General features: G+C 51.3%; 1 protein-coding gene across 4 annotated transcripts in view; it reads left to right on the top strand.

Moving 5' to 3' along the window:
* Positions 1-15,856, top strand: part of TSPAN14 (tetraspanin 14) — a 43,071-nt gene extending 27,215 nt beyond the window's left edge. For all 4 annotated transcript variants that reach the window (XM_010834135.1, XM_010834137.1, XM_010834136.1 and 1 more), the window contains exons 3-9: positions 5,101-5,151; positions 6,910-7,056; positions 8,569-8,739; positions 10,875-11,000; positions 12,261-12,305; positions 14,036-14,155; positions 15,231-15,856. In XM_010834135.1, coding sequence (XP_010832437.1) covers positions 5,101-5,151; positions 6,910-7,056; positions 8,569-8,739; positions 10,875-11,000; positions 12,261-12,305; positions 14,036-14,155; positions 15,231-15,302 — 732 coding nt within the window. In that variant the 3' untranslated portion in view covers positions 15,303-15,856. The remainder of the gene's footprint in view (positions 1-5,100; positions 5,152-6,909; positions 7,057-8,568; positions 8,740-10,874; positions 11,001-12,260; positions 12,306-14,035; positions 14,156-15,230) is intronic.

Here is a 15,856-nt window from a genome sequence, read left to right as displayed (position 1 = left end):
CGTGAACCGTGAACTTCCTGATGTTCAAGCTGGTTTTAGAAAAGGCAGAGGAACCAGAGACCAAATTGCCAACATCTGCTGGATCATGGAAAAAACAAGAGAGTTCCAGAAAAACATCTATTTCTGCTTTATTGACTGTGCCAAAGCCTTTGACTGTGTGGATCACAATAAACTGTGGAAAATTCTGAAAGAGATGGGAATACCAGACCACCTGACCTGCCTCTTGAGAAACCTATATGCAGGTCAGGAAGCAACAGTTAGAACTGGACATGGAACAACAGACTGGTTCCAAATAGGAAAAGGAGTACGTCAAGGCTGTATATTGTCACCCTGCTTATTTAACTTACATGCAGAGTACATCATGAGAAACACTGGGCTGGAAGAAGCACAAGCTGGAATTAAAATTGCTGGGAGAAATATCAATAACCTCAGATATGCAGATGACACCACCCTTATGGCAGAAAGTGAAGAGGAACTTAAAATCCTCTTAATGAAAGTGAAAGTGGAGAGTGAAAAAGTTGGCTTAAAACTCAGCATTCAGAAAACGAAGATCATGGCATCCGGTCCCATCACTTCATGGGAAATAGACAGACTCTATTTTTTGGGGCTCCAAAATCACTGCAGATGGTGATTGCAGCCATGAAATTAAAAGACACTTACTCCTTGAAAGGAAAGTTATGACCAACCTAGGTAGCATATTGAAAAGCAGAGACGTTACTTTGGCAACAAAGGTCTGACTAGTCAAGTCTATGGTTTTTCCTGTGGTCATGTATGGATGTGAGTTGAACTGTGAAGAAAGCTGAGCACCGAAGAATTGATGCTCTTGAACTGTGGTGTTGGAGAAGCCTCTTGAGAGTCCCTTGGACTGCAAGGAGATCCAACCAGTCCATTTTAAAGGAGATCAGCCCTGGGATTTCTTTGGAAGGAATGATGCTGAAGCCGAAACTCCAGTACTTTGGTCACCTCATGCGAAGAGTTGACTCATTGGAAAAGACTCTGATGCTGGGAGGGATTGGGGGCAGGAGGAGAAGGGGACGACAGAGGATGAGATGGCTGGATGGCATCACTGACTCGATGGACATGAGTCTGAGTGAACTCCGGGAGTTGGTGATGGACAGGGAGGCCTGGCATGCTGCAATTCAAGGAGTCGCAAAGAGTCTGACATGACTGAGCGACTGAACTGAACTGAACTGAAAGAGGGTAAGCCCTCAAAAGAGACTGAGGCGGAATGACAGGGAGAGTGGAAGACAACCATGTGTGTACCCTTCATGTCCCCAAAGCTGAGGGCCTCAGTGGAGGAGGGAATGACCACTGTGCTGGATGAGGGTGGATAAGCTAAGGCAAAAGACTTGACCTCCCAGCTTGGAAAGAGGGAAGTGAGTCATCAGAGACTGTGAGGAATGGTGGGGAGGGAGGTCTATAGGATTCAGCAGAGAGCAACTAGTCACCTTCCAGCTTGCTTACCGCACAGTGTCAGACACTCAGGAATGGAAAGTCATGCACCCCATGAAGGAAAATGAAGTCCTTTATCAGCTGGCTAATCCAATGGGAGGACTGAAAAGTGGGGGATCAGTGTGATGTGGTGGAAGGAACCTCATGTCAGCTCCTTGGCACCCACGTTCCAGCAGCAGAGGGACCTTTGGCCGTGTGGTGCAGTGCTGTCTCCAGTGCTTGAGGTGGTGCCTAGCATTTGCTCAGTGTCCATTGCACGAATGAGTGAGTAAATGAATGAACTAAACTGAGACTCGGGATCGGGGTCTTCTCCCTCACTGCTTACTGAATTGTTACTGACCGGAACTTGGGTTCACTTGCCCAACTTGCAGCAAAGCCAATTAATTGACACAAGGTTGTGGTGAAGGGAAGTACAAGGTTTATTGCAGAAAGCCCAGCAAGGAGAATGGGCAACTTGTGCTCAAAAGACCCCAACTCCCCAAAGGCTTTCAGACAAGTGTTTTTATTTATTTATTTATTTTTTTAATTTTATTTTTAAACTTTACAATATTATATTAGTTTTGCCAAATAGCGAAATGAATCTGCCACAGGTGTACATGTGTTCCCCATCCTAAACCCCCTCCCTCCTCCCTCCCTGTACCATCCCTCTGGGTTGTTTCAGTGCACCAGCCCCAAGCATCCAGTATCATGCATCGAACCTGGACTGGCGACTCGTTTCATATATGATATTATACATGTTTCAATGCCATTCTCCCAAATCATCCCACCCTCTCCCTCTCCAACAGAGTCCATAAGACTGTTCTATACATCAGTGTCTCTTTTGCTGTCTCGTACACAGGGTTATTGTTACCATCTTTCTAAATTCCATATATATGCGTTAGTATACTGTATTGGTGTTTTTCTTTCTGGCTTACTTCACTCTGTATAATAGGCTCCAGTTTCATCCACCTCATTAGAACTGATTCAAATGTATTCTTTTTAATGGCTGAGTAATACTCCATTGTGTATATGTATCATAGCTTTCTTATCCATTTATCTGCTGATGGACATCTAGGTTGCTTCCATGTCCTGGCTATTATAAACAGTGCTGCGATGAACATTGGGGTACACGTCTCTTTCCCTTCTGGTTTCCTCAGCCCACTTTCACCATTACTATTCAACATAGTTTTGGAAGTTTTGGCCACAGCAATCAGAGCAGAAAAAGAAATAAAAGGAATCCAAATTGGAAAAGAAGAAGTAAAACTCTCACTATTTGCAGATGACATGATCCTCTACATAGAAAACCCTAAAGACTCCACCAGAAAATTACTAGAACTAATCAATGATTATAGTAAAGTTGCAGGATATAAAATCAACACACAGAAATCCCTTGCATTCCTTTACACTAATAATGAGAAAACAGAAAGAGAAATTAAGGAAACAATTCCATTCACCATTGCAACGAAAAGAATAAAATACTTAGGAATATATCTACCTAAAGAAACTAAAGACCTATATATGGAAAACTATAAAACACTGGTGAAAGAAATCAAAGAGGACACTAATAGATGGAGAAATATACCATGTTCATGGATTGGAAGACTCAATATAGTGAAAATGAGTATACTACCCAAAGCAATTTATAGATTCAACGCAATCCCTATCAAGCTACCAACGGTATTCTTCAGAGCTAGAACAAATAATTTCATAGTTTGTATGGAAATGCAAAAAACCTCGAATAGCCAAAGCTATCTTGAGAAAGAAGAATGGAACTGGAGGAATCAACCTACCTGACTTCAGGCTCTACTACAAAGCCACAGTTATCAAGACAGTATGGTACTGGCACAAAGACAGAAATATAAATCAATGGAACAAAATAGAAAGCCCAGAGATAAATCCAGACAAGTGTTTTTAAAGGCAGATGTTCGTAGTGAGGGCCACAGGGTATGTGATTAGCTTGTGGACTTTCTTCTGATTGGTTAGTGTTGAACAGATAATGTTTCAGAAATCTGAATCATCAGCCTTCCCATTCCAACCAGTCTGGGGTCTACACTTCTTGTGGTCAATGTGTAATTGCCCTCCTCCACAGAGTGGGGGTCTTACTTCTGCAGAACAACTTAAAGATAGTGGTAGATTGTTATCTAAATCCCTTCTGGAGGAATCGGGAGTCCTGTGACTCCTGTGTCATTATTCTAATCATTAACTGCTTGAATCTGCTCTTTGGAACAGGTAGGGGGAGGGGAGGCCAACAAGAAGCAGGGGTCATGGAGGGGCTTGTACCCGGCAAGGTCCTTCAGGGTTCTGCTCGGTTTCGGTCTCCCCTTTTCTTTGATATTCCTTAATCTCAAGGAGAACGGGGTGGGACAAGAAAGGGAATGAAGTTATGGATAGAGCGATTAATCATCAACTTGTCAGGGAACTTGGATTCAGGGAGACTTGGGTTCAGAGTTCTCGTCCTGGCCCTGTCGGCCCCTGTGGTACTTAGTCAAGTTGCGGGAGGTGGGAGCGGGCGGATTAGGTCACTTAGCAGGACTTTTTCACTTGAAGTCCACAGACTGCTGTGGGAACCAGCAATGAGGAGTCTGTGAACCCTCTGAAATTCCCTCCAAAATGTGGGGCATGTGCACATTTTCTGAAAGTGGCCTGTGATCCAGAGGAGGTTGGGAACTCCCGGGCTTTCTCCAAAGGCCTTTCTTCTGAGTCCAGCCTCCTGGGGCTTGCAGTGGGCAGGAGGGTCCTGGATCTGGAGAACATACTTGGGAAACTTGCAGTCACAGAGAACCTTGCCCTGTTGTTTATCACCAGGTCCTGATAAATGGTGGCACAACGCCAGCAGAATGTACGGCAGTTGAGCAGAACAACAGGGGGCTGCTTAATTTCCGAGGCCACGAGGTGTTTGCTCTGGAAAACCCTTCCTGGTGTAGGGAGCTGTGGGGTGTATCTGGAGGGTCTCTTTTTGTTAAGGGGCAGGTGGGGCACCTGGCACCAGTGGGCTCCTGTGGATGAGAGGTCAGGGTTGGGGGACACGGTTCTGGGGTTGGCACATGGCTCAGTGTAGGCCTCTTAATTCAGTAACATAACCCAGTGTTCCCTGATCACAGGTGTGTCCCGCCACGAGAGTCTAAGTATGGTAGGGGAGGAAGCTCAGCCTGGCAGCTGCTTTTCTGTGCTTGGAGTATGTCTCCAGGGCTGGGACCCAAGAAGGGTGGCAGTCCTGTGCAGAGCCTTACCTGCACTGGGAGCCCTTGAAGGCGTCACAAGGGATGATGTCCTCTTCACACCAGGCAGTGCACTGCATTGAGAAGGGACTTGTGGAAGAGGAAGGAAGCAGGGTGTGGCTCAGTGTCTCTGACCCCAGAGTCTCTCCTGATCAGAGACTGTTCGAGATCTTTGTTTCTGCTCTCCCAAGCATGGGGCCAGCTGGGGTTGAAGGACTTTGTCCCAGCAGTCGGGAAAGACAGGTGTGAGTTACCTGAAGAGCCTCACTGTCCCACCGTTCAGCTGGAGTCCCTGTCATCTGCAGGGACCGAGGGGCTGCCTTGCCTGCCCAGCGTGGACATGAGCCAGGAACCCCCTCTGACACTAGCAGTCTGGTCCCTCCTCTGAGAAGCATGTTCGTGGAGCTGGTTTCTGACCTCACTTTCTCTCTCTTTCCCCTGCCCTGCTCAGCTGGCTGGAGTTGTCTTCCTCGGAGTTGGATTATGGGCGTGGAGCGAGAAGGTAGGTGTGACTGTCACTGGAACCCTGAGCAGTAGTCCGCCAGGTTCATTCAGCTTTAATTGTCCCTTTCTCCAAACTCCTCCCCAGAGAGCCCCTCCTGTGCAGGGCAATGATTTGTGGTCATTAACCTTTACAGAGCCAGTTCTTGGAAGTTACTTAACTTGTGATGAAAACTCTTGGGGTCCTGTGGCTAGCCTGGCTTCCCTGTGGCAGGTTTGCTGCTAGAGGCCAAGGCTGGGCCAGTTGGGATTTTGAGCCCCATGAGCATGGAGAGCCCTCTCTTCCATTTCCAGAAGTCCCGAGTCATCCCGGGGCGTGTCCAGAGCTGTGTCCAGGGCAGGCCTGGGGCTACCTTCTGGAATGGACTGTGCCTCTGGAGCCAGCAGGTCCCTGAGCACAGCTGTGGTGATTCCTGAAGCTCTCGTTCTCGCCCATGGATAGGACCCCTGAGTCAGGGAGTTAGGCTCTGGGTTGTGCCCCCTGGGTGCCCTGCGGTGCAGGGGCACATCTTTAGCGCCCACGAACCTCATTGCCCAGCCTATGGAGGATGGGGGAGGAGAGGAAAGCAGGCTCTTACTGTCTGGAAGGACAAGGGGCATTTGGAACTCCAAGGAGGGGACTAGACCGCATGTGAGCAGAGTGGACCTTTGGTGCACCTTTTGCACCGTAAGTCGGTGGGTATTGGGGAGGTGGAGAGACGAGGCAGGAAACAGTGAGAGCTAAAGCTTTCTCTTAAGCCTAAGGCCCAGGGCCCTCTGTTCCTTCAGTGGAGCCTCTCTTTACTTTCAGAAGGAGGCAGGAGCACTTAGGTCTGTGGGCTTTGTTGCCATGGCCTTGGGAACTGGATACGGTCTGCCTTTAGGTTTAGGCCCCTTTAAGTGCTTGCAGTGCCATGTCCCTTTGCCCTAGTGACCGAGAAGCTGGTGCAAACCATGACTCATAGCGCCACCGTGTGACCAGAACGGAGCAGCAGCATCTCAGCCAATCAGGCCCAGAGCCTAGGCCTGGCTACCCTGGCTGCCTGGTTCCCGCTGGGTGTCTGGCCTGGCTGCTCTTTGCTTCTTCCTCCGTTGAATCCTGTAGAACTGCTCTGTCCATTCCGGTTCCCATTAGCCAGATGTGGCTGATTATATCTAAATTAATTAAAGTGAAATACAAATTAAAATGCACTTCTTCAGTTCCACTAGGCCTCATTTAAAGTGCTCAATAATAGTACGTGTGACCAGTGGCTGCCATTTTGAACAGCGCAGATATATACGGGACATCTGCATCGTCACGAAAAGTCAGCGGACAGTGCTGTCTTCATCTGTCCCTGGTGCCTGTGCTGTTCACAAGCCTGTTCGTGTTGAAGCTGTTTTCATCTCAAAATAATGGCGTTCTCCATGAATTGAATGCAGAGTCAGCTGCCAGATGACCAAAGGCCAGGGCCTTTGGGTGCCTTGACCACAGGGTCCCCCAGGGCCCCTTCTCACCCCATCTATATCCTACAGGCTACAAAAGAAGCATGGGGTCTGCCTGTGAGGAACTGACAGCCTAGATGGAGTCTGGGAGCAGGAGGGCCACTGGGAGCTGAGGGAGGCAGAGATCTGCTGGGCCTCTAAGAGGGCAGCGGGGCAGGGCCATGCGCTGGCCTGGCACTTAACGAGAAGACAGCCCCGGAAGGCAGCTCCCTGTCCTCATTTAGTTGCAGCTCAGTCCCCCCAGGGCACCCTCGACTCTTCAAGGCTGATGTTACCCTGCTTTCTCTGCCTCTTTCAGGGGGTGCTATCCGACCTCACCAAAGTGACCCGGATGCATGGAATTGACCCGGTGGTGCTGGTGCTGATGGTGGGCGTGGTGATGTTCACCCTGGGCTTTGCTGGCTGCGTGGGGGCCCTGCGGGAGAACATCTGTCTGCTCAACTTTGTGAGTGGCCCGGAGTGGGGGTGGGAGGAAGTATGGTGGGGGAGGTAGGAGTGCAGGCTCTGTAGGACAGGCTTAGCCTTATACCTGCTGGAGTGGGTGGGGCGAGGTAGCCACTCTTACAAGCCTGCCCCAGGATCCGGCAGTGAGGGGAGGAGGCAGCCCTCTGTTCCCTGCTGCCCCCTGGAAAAGGTAAGGTTCCAGGAGACACTCAGATGAAGTAGGCCCTCAGCCGGGGAAAAGTTGGGCCCCTCTGGTTTTCAGCTCCTAGTGGGCAGGGTCACCTGCCCCTCCCTCACCTTTTATCTGCCCCCTGCAGTTCCAGCTGTTTGTCTGCTGGTCACCTTTGCCCTTCCTGGCTAAGATCAGAAGATGTCAATAATGTTAGGAAATCTTTTGCCTTCTCCAGCGGGTATGAATCTGTTGGATGTACAGTGCAGAATCCTCGATTTCCTGGCAGAACTTTGAGTTACTAAGAGTTAGTTTTATATTTAGATACACATTTATTTTGAAATGCGTTCAGCTAAAATTAAATAGCACCTGGTGGGGGAAACACATAATCATATTTTGCAATATATTATTTGTTGAATTTATTAGACCAAGCCTTTTATTCTGGGCTTAAATTAAAAAGCAAAACACACTTTTTTTTCCCCCATGCTTTTCATTTTTGTTTGGTTATCTTGCTTCTCTGTGAATGGAGATTACATTCTGGGAGGCCTTGTACGTATGTATGTTTGTATGTGTGTGCGTGTGTCTTATTTTGAGATACTGCTGGCTATAGCATAAACGCTTAGTGTGCGGTGTGGCCAGTGCTAGTGGCTGTGATAACACGAGCTCCGCAGGCCGGAACCCCGCCTTGACGGAGGGGTGTGGACCTGTGGCTGCAGTGGCTTTGACAGAACTCCACCCCCGTGGTGCCTCTGCTCTGCAGACGTTTTAACGCAGTTGACTATCGTATGCACACAGAGTAGGTACTGATAACATTAGCAACTCCAGAGTTGTCAAGAGCCCTGCCAGGGGACTCAAATGTCCTGCATCTCAGGCATGTGACCTGAGTGAACCTCGGTTTCCTTATCCTTAAAGTAGGAGTGACAGATTTCTAGCAAGTGCGATGGCTGTAGGCGCGAGGAGAGAGGTCAGATAGGGTGTCTGGGGCACAGTCCCTACACTAAAGGAGCTGGCAGCCTGGTAGGCCAGGATAGCCATTCATTCCTATTGTGGGGTTTCCTTGTTGGAGGGGTGCTCCTTCATAGGAGATGGCTGGCCCATTGTCTTGGAGCTTGCTTGTCCTTTCACTCATCTGACTCTTACCAATAGTGCAGCGATGTGAGCAGGGATGAGGTGAAACCAGGGTACCCAGCCCATCACGTGGGATTCCTCAGCTCCAGTGCAGGTCTCTTGGCTGCCAAGCCCGTGCTCTTAGTGGGAGGCAGAGATTCTGGGTCAGGTGGGGGTGTGGTCTGGCTGGGAGGCTGAGGTGCGGTGACACCCACTCCCTGCTTGTCCCCCCTGCAGTTCTGCAGCACCATCGTGCTCATCTTTTTCCTGGAGTTGGCCGTGGCCGTGCTGGCCTTCCTGTTCCAGGACTGGGTGAGGGACCGGTTCCGGGAGTTCTTTGAGAGCAACATCAGATCCTACCGGGATGACATTGACCTGCAGAACCTCATTGACTCCCTTCAGAAAGCCGTAAGTACCACGCCCGCCTCCTCCCTGATAGAGCTTGGTTGTCCTGGCTTCAGTCTGTGTGCGCGGCTTGGGGCCCAGGCTGGTGAGGAACATTGGACCCTCCTTCCTCAGCTCTGCCCTCAGCAGGGAGGCCAGGGTGGTGCCCCCCCTGCCTCTGAACAGATTAGCTTTGTCCACTCCTGTGTGCTGATGGGCCAGGCTTGCTCAGGGCACTGTCCCCCAAGTGCTTCAGGCAGGCAGTCTAGCTTCACTCGTGACCACCCCCACTCCCTCGGGCCTGGACCTCTCCAGCCCTGACCACGCAGACAGCCACAGTCCCTTGGGCCCTGTGGGCACTGAGGGGCAGAGCTAGGCACATGACTCCCTGTCTGAGGCTATTCCTGTCCCTTTCCTTCCCGGGACCTTTTCCCCTTCCTGTTTGAGAGGACAGAGCCGCCTGGAGCAAACTTCTTTAGACCGAGAGGAATGTAACCTCCCTGGAATATGTCCCCGGAGGTTAGTCTAAGCAGTCCCAGGCGGTGACCTTTTCTCGTCTGACCTCCATCCCCGTTGTGTGTGGCTGCACCTGGAGGCTGGGACCACAGCTGTCCCCCATCCCTTACCTCCCTTCCCCCGGGAGAAACCCACTCCCCACCATGCCGGCCTGTGCAAGGCTGCTGTTTGATCTCTGCTCTACCAGAAAACCTGCTGCTGCTGCTAAGTCACTTCAGTCATGTCCGACTCTGTGCGACCCCATAGATGGCAGCCCACCAGCCTCCCCCGTCCCTGGGATTCTCCAGACAAGAAGACTGGAGTGGGTTGCCGTTTCCTTCTCCAATGCAGGAAAGTGGAAAGTGAAAGTGAAGTGGTTCAATCGTGTCCAACTCTTAGCAACCCCATGGACTGCAGCCTACCAGGCTCCTCAGCCCATGGGATTTTCCAGGCAGGAGTACTGGAGTGGGGTGCCATTGCCTTCTCCAGCCAAAAAGCCTAGCTTCCTCAAAAACTTTTTATAGGGAACCTTTTGGTTCTGAGAAGAAAATAGAGAGCATTAAAAATAACTTTGATCTGTTCTCCTTATTAACCAGAACTTGTTTGCCCCGTGTTTCACGTATCCTGAGATCGATCCAGCAAAACCCATTTATGTGATCAGAGATCCTTCCTGTGTTGTTGGTAGAGACCCGCGTGCGTCTGTGAGAGTCGGCACCCCACCCCCTCCTGACAGCACTGCCTGAGGTGCCTTTTCCTTTTCTATTCAAGGCTCCTCGATTCCACATAGCCTGGGGCTTGCTGGTATCAAGGATCCAGGTCTCTGCCCTGGCCTTAAAGACACTGTAGGTTCCTCCACTGCCTTCCTCTCCTCATGGTGAAATATTGGGTATTCGTTAGAGCGCCTGGAACCCTGGAGGGTGGTTGCGGGAGAGAGACGGGCTTTTACCTCAGAAATGAAAGTAAAGCAGAAATCCTGGTTGTGGGCTTGTAATTAGGGCTGTAACTGTGTCAGCTCTAAGGACAAGTGCAAAAACAACATCTGGTTGGGACACTGCTGATGTCACAAAGCTGCTCTCAGTGCACTTGGTTTTATGAGTTTTTAGACAAAGGGAGGTTTTCTTTGCTGCTTCACCAGATGGGGAGTGCTTGTGGGAAGGGAGGACGAGACCCTGGGTCGGGGGCAAAGCTTCGATTGCATTACCATTCACCCTAGTTGTAACTCTTTCCTTGGGAGTACGTGTTCAGCAGCTGTTTTCTGTAGAGACACAAAAGGTGACTGGGGTCAGCTTGGCCTTTTCTAGGGGAGGAAGGCACACTGACCATGGGAGGTGTTCTCTTGCCAGGTGATAGAGGACCATATAGGAAGGAGAACGAGAAGCCTGCTCTGGGCTGGTTAGGGGGCAGTTGGGGAAGTTCCAGGGTGAGGAGGGAGTAGAGCTGAGGCCAGGGCGCTGCCCAGGGTGTTGGGCCCAGACAGGGCCTGGACGCAGTTCCCTTCCTTAGGACCACCAGGGTCACCTTGGTCACATCCCTGTGATGGCAGGTCGGTTGGGTGGGCCTTGATTTCTCTGCGTGATACATAGAGGCACACCAAATCCCTCGTCCCTCAGACAGACACCACCCTGTGCTTGGAGCTCTGATGGTCCCTGGCGTTGTGATTGCAGAACCAGTGCTGTGGGGCGTATGGCCCTGAAGACTGGGACCTCAATGTCTACTTCAACTGCAGTGGCGCCAGCTACAGCCGTGAGAAATGTGGGGTGCCCTTCTCCTGCTGCGTGCCTGACCCCGCGGTAAGTCGGCTCACCTGTGGACAGTCCCTCTGGAGTGGAGTGAGCAGTTCCTGCTTCCTTGAGGGCTCTGGCCACTTCTCTCCTGCGGACTCACTGAGCGCCTGGCTCCCCTTCCACTTGCCTGGGGCTCGTGCAGCTCTGAAATCCTATATGTAGAAATTCCAGGAACGTTTTCACACGGCCCACCCTGGCTCTAGTGGGTTGGGTGAAGCAGGAGAAAAACAGTGTTACCCCTGCCGGGAGGGGCTCTCACTCAGAGAGCCTGAACAAGATGCTATGAGTGTAATGAACCCAGGTGTCCCTTTCTCTGGAGAAAATGCCCAGTCCTCAGAAGCCTGGGACGATGGGGTACATCGCCATCTGGGGTGACGCAGAATTTTTACTGTTCTTTCTTCTTCACTGGTTTTCCTCTCCGGTCTGCAGACTAACATCCTTGAGTTCCAGAAACTGAGCTCTTGGGTGACCTTTTTTTTTTCTTTTGGTTACACTGTGTGGCTTATGGAATCTTAGTTCCCCAACCAGGAATTGAACCTGGGACCTGGCACTGAAAGCTCCAAATCCTAACCAGTGGACTGCCTAGGGAGGTTCCTCGGGTTCCCTTGAAGGAACACTCAGTGTTTGCCTGAAGAGGGTCTGAGCCGAGAGGACAGTTACACTGTACTGTCAGTGTGGTCACACTGTTGGTGCTGGGCCACAGGCCCTGGGCAGGTTCCTCAGATCAACAGAGGCTGCAGAGCACAGCTCCACGGTGACTGTGAATTCTTCAGCAAGGGTAGGTTTTCCCCTCTTGCACAGGGATCGGCAGACTGCAACCCCTGTGCCACAGCCGACCTGCTGTTGGTTTTTGCCTCACCTGTGAGTCAAGAATGGTTTCAGACATTTTTAAGTGAACATAAATCAAAACAATAATTTGTGACACGTGAAAATCATGCAAAATTCAAATTTCATTGTCTATAAATAAAGTTTTATTGAAATACAGCCATGCCCATTCATTTATATATTGTCAATGGCTGTGTTCACGCTCCAACAGCAGAGTTAAAAAGCAGCTACGTAGATGGGTCAGAAATATTTACCGTCTAGTCCTTCATGCAGAAAGTTTTCTGACCCTGTCCTAGCATGAAAGGTTAGCTGGCAGTGTGCTGGAAGGGTGTGTGCTGTAATGGAGTTGGTGCTCATGTTTGGTTGTGACTTTTCTAGAGCTTTCTACCACTAGCTTCTCAAGAGTACAAAAATGATGAATTTTTCTGTTTTTTCTAACAGCAAAAAGTTGTGAACACACAGTGTGGCTATGACGTCAGGACTCAGGTGAGAGCCCCCATATTGCATATGAATTTTGAATTCTTTAGGTCTATTCCCCAGGGTCTGACTCCCTGATTTAGCACAAGTGCAAATTGGATGGGAAACCCAGGGGAGACTTAAGGAGCCAGAGGTGCCACCTAAGCTGGGAACCAGGCAAGCTTGGAACCAGCACACACATGTTCATGCACACATCCTCCCGAGAACAATGATGCCTGTGATTTCAAACTCTGTGAACTACAATCCCAAAATCTAGCAGTTGCTACATGAGTGGAAAGAGGTCAGGTGGAAGTTTGGGAGAACAAAGGCTATATGTTGGAGAAGAGGCTCCTTGGAATCCTAGGAGGTATCTGTTATCTAGGGGTCCAGGATGGAGCTGCAGGAGCATATGGCTTGGTCCAGCTGCCGAGTGGAGACAGTGGTGGCAGGGCAAGAGTGGGGCTCAGCCCTCTAAGGGCTTCTTCAGGCTCCACTCGGATGTGAAGAGGTGAGGCCTCACCCAGCCCTTGCTCTGATGGCCTCTGCTGCTGTGAATGACAGCTGGTCTGAAAGAGAGGGATCTCAGGGAACCTGCAGACACCCCTCCTATTGGTCGTGGACACAGGGGACGTGACCCTCCTGTTTGGGAAACCTCAGCTCCCTCTGCAGTGAGCTCCCCTTGACGGGGATGGGCCCGTGTCAGCATCAGCCTCTCCAGTTAATGAATTTTGTCACCATTTGTATTAGTCACTAGGGCTGCCATAACAAAGCGCTTGGGCTGTGGGGAACAGAGGTTTATTTTCTCACAGTTCTGGAGGTTAAAAGTCTGGGATCAAGGCGCCAGTAGGGTTGCTCCCTTCTGAATCCTCTCTCCTTGGCTCAGATGATATCTTCTCCTCCCTGTGTCCTCAAATGGGCTTCTCTGTCTATGTCCTAACCTCTTCTTAGGGGACCCCAGTCATACTGGATTAGGGCCCACTCCAGTGACCTCATTTTAATGTATTTACTTCTTTTTTACAAGCCTGTCTCCAAGTACAGACACACTCTGAGGTCTTGGGGGTTAGGACTTCAACATACAAATTTTAGGGGGACATAATTCAGCTCCTAACACCGCTAACAAATGAATGTTCTGTCAGTGTTTCATGAGTGATGCTGATAGGGGAGGGGGGCCGGAGCTGGTTGCTGTGTGGGGAGGTGGGTGGGGACATAGGAACCGGCTGTGGCCCATCCCTTTGTGCTTCCTGAGCTTCCACTTGGGGTCAGGATTAGAAAGAGCCGGCCGGCTTGTGTCTGCTTATGCAGGCTCTGCTTCCTGGAACCGGTCTCCCATGGGCTAGGGGACACGACCTGAGAAGCTCCTTCCCTTCCCTCTGCTGACTCAGAAGACGCTGAACCCTCTTCTCCCAGTTTCTCTCTTTGAGGCACATCTTTCCCCCGCACCTCCCAGCCTGCTCCCCTTTCTCCAGATACGGGCTGTGGAGTGTGTTGATCTTGAAATCTGTGGAGACCCTCACAGAAAAGGTTAAAGATCACAGTGAGGGAGCCTTTACTTAGGCAGACTGTCCAGGGAGGGGCAGAGGCCAACGCCAGCTGATGTACTTCTGGAGAGTTCTGTCTGTCCATCTGTCCTCGGCACCTCCCTCTCAGATCCCTCATTCCCCACCAACCTTTGCCCTGCCCTTGGCGGGAGCCCACTAGAAAACCAACGTGGGGACAGCCTGCGTGTCAGAGGCTCAGGGCAGTGTCGTGTCTCCCTGCAGCTGAAGAGCAAATGGGACGAGTCCATCTTCACGAAAGGCTGCATCCAGGCGCTGGAGAGCTGGCTCCCGCGGAACATCTACATCGTGGCTGGCGTCTTCATCGCCATCTCCCTGCTGCAGGTCTGTTCCCACTGCCCGTGTGGCTTCCTCCCCGCTTATAACCACACCTGTCCCCTTGAGTCAGATTTCACACGGGGAAAGACGCTAGTGGCTGGGGGTCCCCGAGGCCAGGGGTGAGCAGGCTGGCTAGTGTCTGCCAGGAGAAGAACTAGCTAGGGAAAGTCGAGAATTCAGTGAATCAGAGAAACGAGGGGTTTTTCAGTACTACCCAGGGCTTGGAGGAGAAGCCAGCAGCCTTGTGAGCAACTTCTGAAGCAACTGAGGCTGCTGCTCTGTGGAAAAACACACCGTTTAGAAAATGTACAGCTCTGACCTTTCCTGGAAGGAGGGTCACTGACGTGGACTCGGGGTCACCAGCTGTCCATGCCCTTTTCCCTCCTTTGCTCCGTGGCTGGTTGATCTCAGAGGAAAGCCGAGAGACAGACGCAACGGGAAAAGGAAACAAAAAAACTTACTTGCAAAGCAGGCAAGAACTCAGACTTAAGAAGGAGTGGCTCATCAAATACCAACCACAACAAGAACTTAAAACTGGGGAAAAAGCCAATTTCCTCAGGTCACCGAGTTCACATTAGTCTGTTCTTGGTAGAAAAACATCATTCTTCCCACACGGTTATCCCAGCCACTGAGGTCAGAGTGTAGCTTCAGACATCAGCACAGGCCAGGGCGTATTTATTGTAGAATCCAGGTTTATGGGAAATGTTCAAGATTTGTTATTTTGGGAATCAGAACCAGTCACTGACCCTATCATTTCCAGTTTCACCCAGCACACAAAGCGTGTTGTGGTTTGCGGTCTGGGACATGCAGGGTCATGTTGCAGGCAGGCCAGAGCATCCCTTGTGCTTCTGTGGTGCTGCAGTTTGCCCCTTCCAGGCTCTTGGGACATGGCAAAGCAGACCCCAGGCTCCTCTGTCTTAACTGTGGGTTGGTCTCCTTTGGTGTGTGCCCGGTTGCTGCTTTCTGTCCTCAGTCTCTGCGGGCAGGTGTGGGGGTGATGGGCAGTGTGGGGTACCCTCTCCAGCATGCCCTCTGGGCCCCGATGCTGATGGCCGCTGCCTCTGCTGCCCTTTGTTTCCAGATATTTGGCATCTTCCTGGCGAGGACCCTGATCTCAGACATTGAGGCGGTGAAGGCAGGCCACCACTTCTGAGGAGCCAGAGGCAGGCAAGCGGAGCTGAGCCACACCGTGGAGGCAGCAGCCCTTCTCCAGCATTAGCGTCATGTCCACAGGGAGAGAAGCAGAAGCACCTGGCCAGAGCCGGCACCCCGCCTTCGGCATCCGCGTGATGTGACCTCTGTTTCTGCTTGCCGGTGCTGAAGACCGAGGGGCCCCCTGTAACCCCCAGAGACTTGTGACTGACACCCCCACGGGGGTCCGCCCAGAGTCAGAGGCTCCGTCTTTAAGTGGGGGAAGTGACTGAGGGACCGACTGCTCTGGTGGCTGCACCCTGGCCTCCATCGCACATGTGGTTGGTGCTGGCCTCAGGGGCAGCCCCATCTTCTGTGGACCTCCGAGTGCCAGCGGGGCCTGCGGTGTCTGCACACATTGGGGGTGTGGGCGGGGATCCTCAGCCACATCCAAGTGAAGTAAGCCTGAGCCAGCACGTGGCTGGTGCCACGGGAGTGCCTCGTCCCCTGTCCCCTCCAGCCCCCCAGGACGGGAACTGCTCCAGCCTAACAGCATTATGCCCTGATGGCACGGGG

Source organism: Bison bison, unplaced genomic scaffold (assembly GCF_000754665.1).
Source record: "Bison bison bison isolate TAMUID 2011002044 unplaced genomic scaffold, Bison_UMD1.0 scf7180017864029, whole genome shotgun sequence".
NCBI lineage: Eukaryota > Metazoa > Chordata > Mammalia > Artiodactyla > Bovidae > Bison > Bison bison.
Note: the sequence above shows the minus strand (reverse complement) of the source record. Positions and strands in the feature narration are given on the sequence as shown.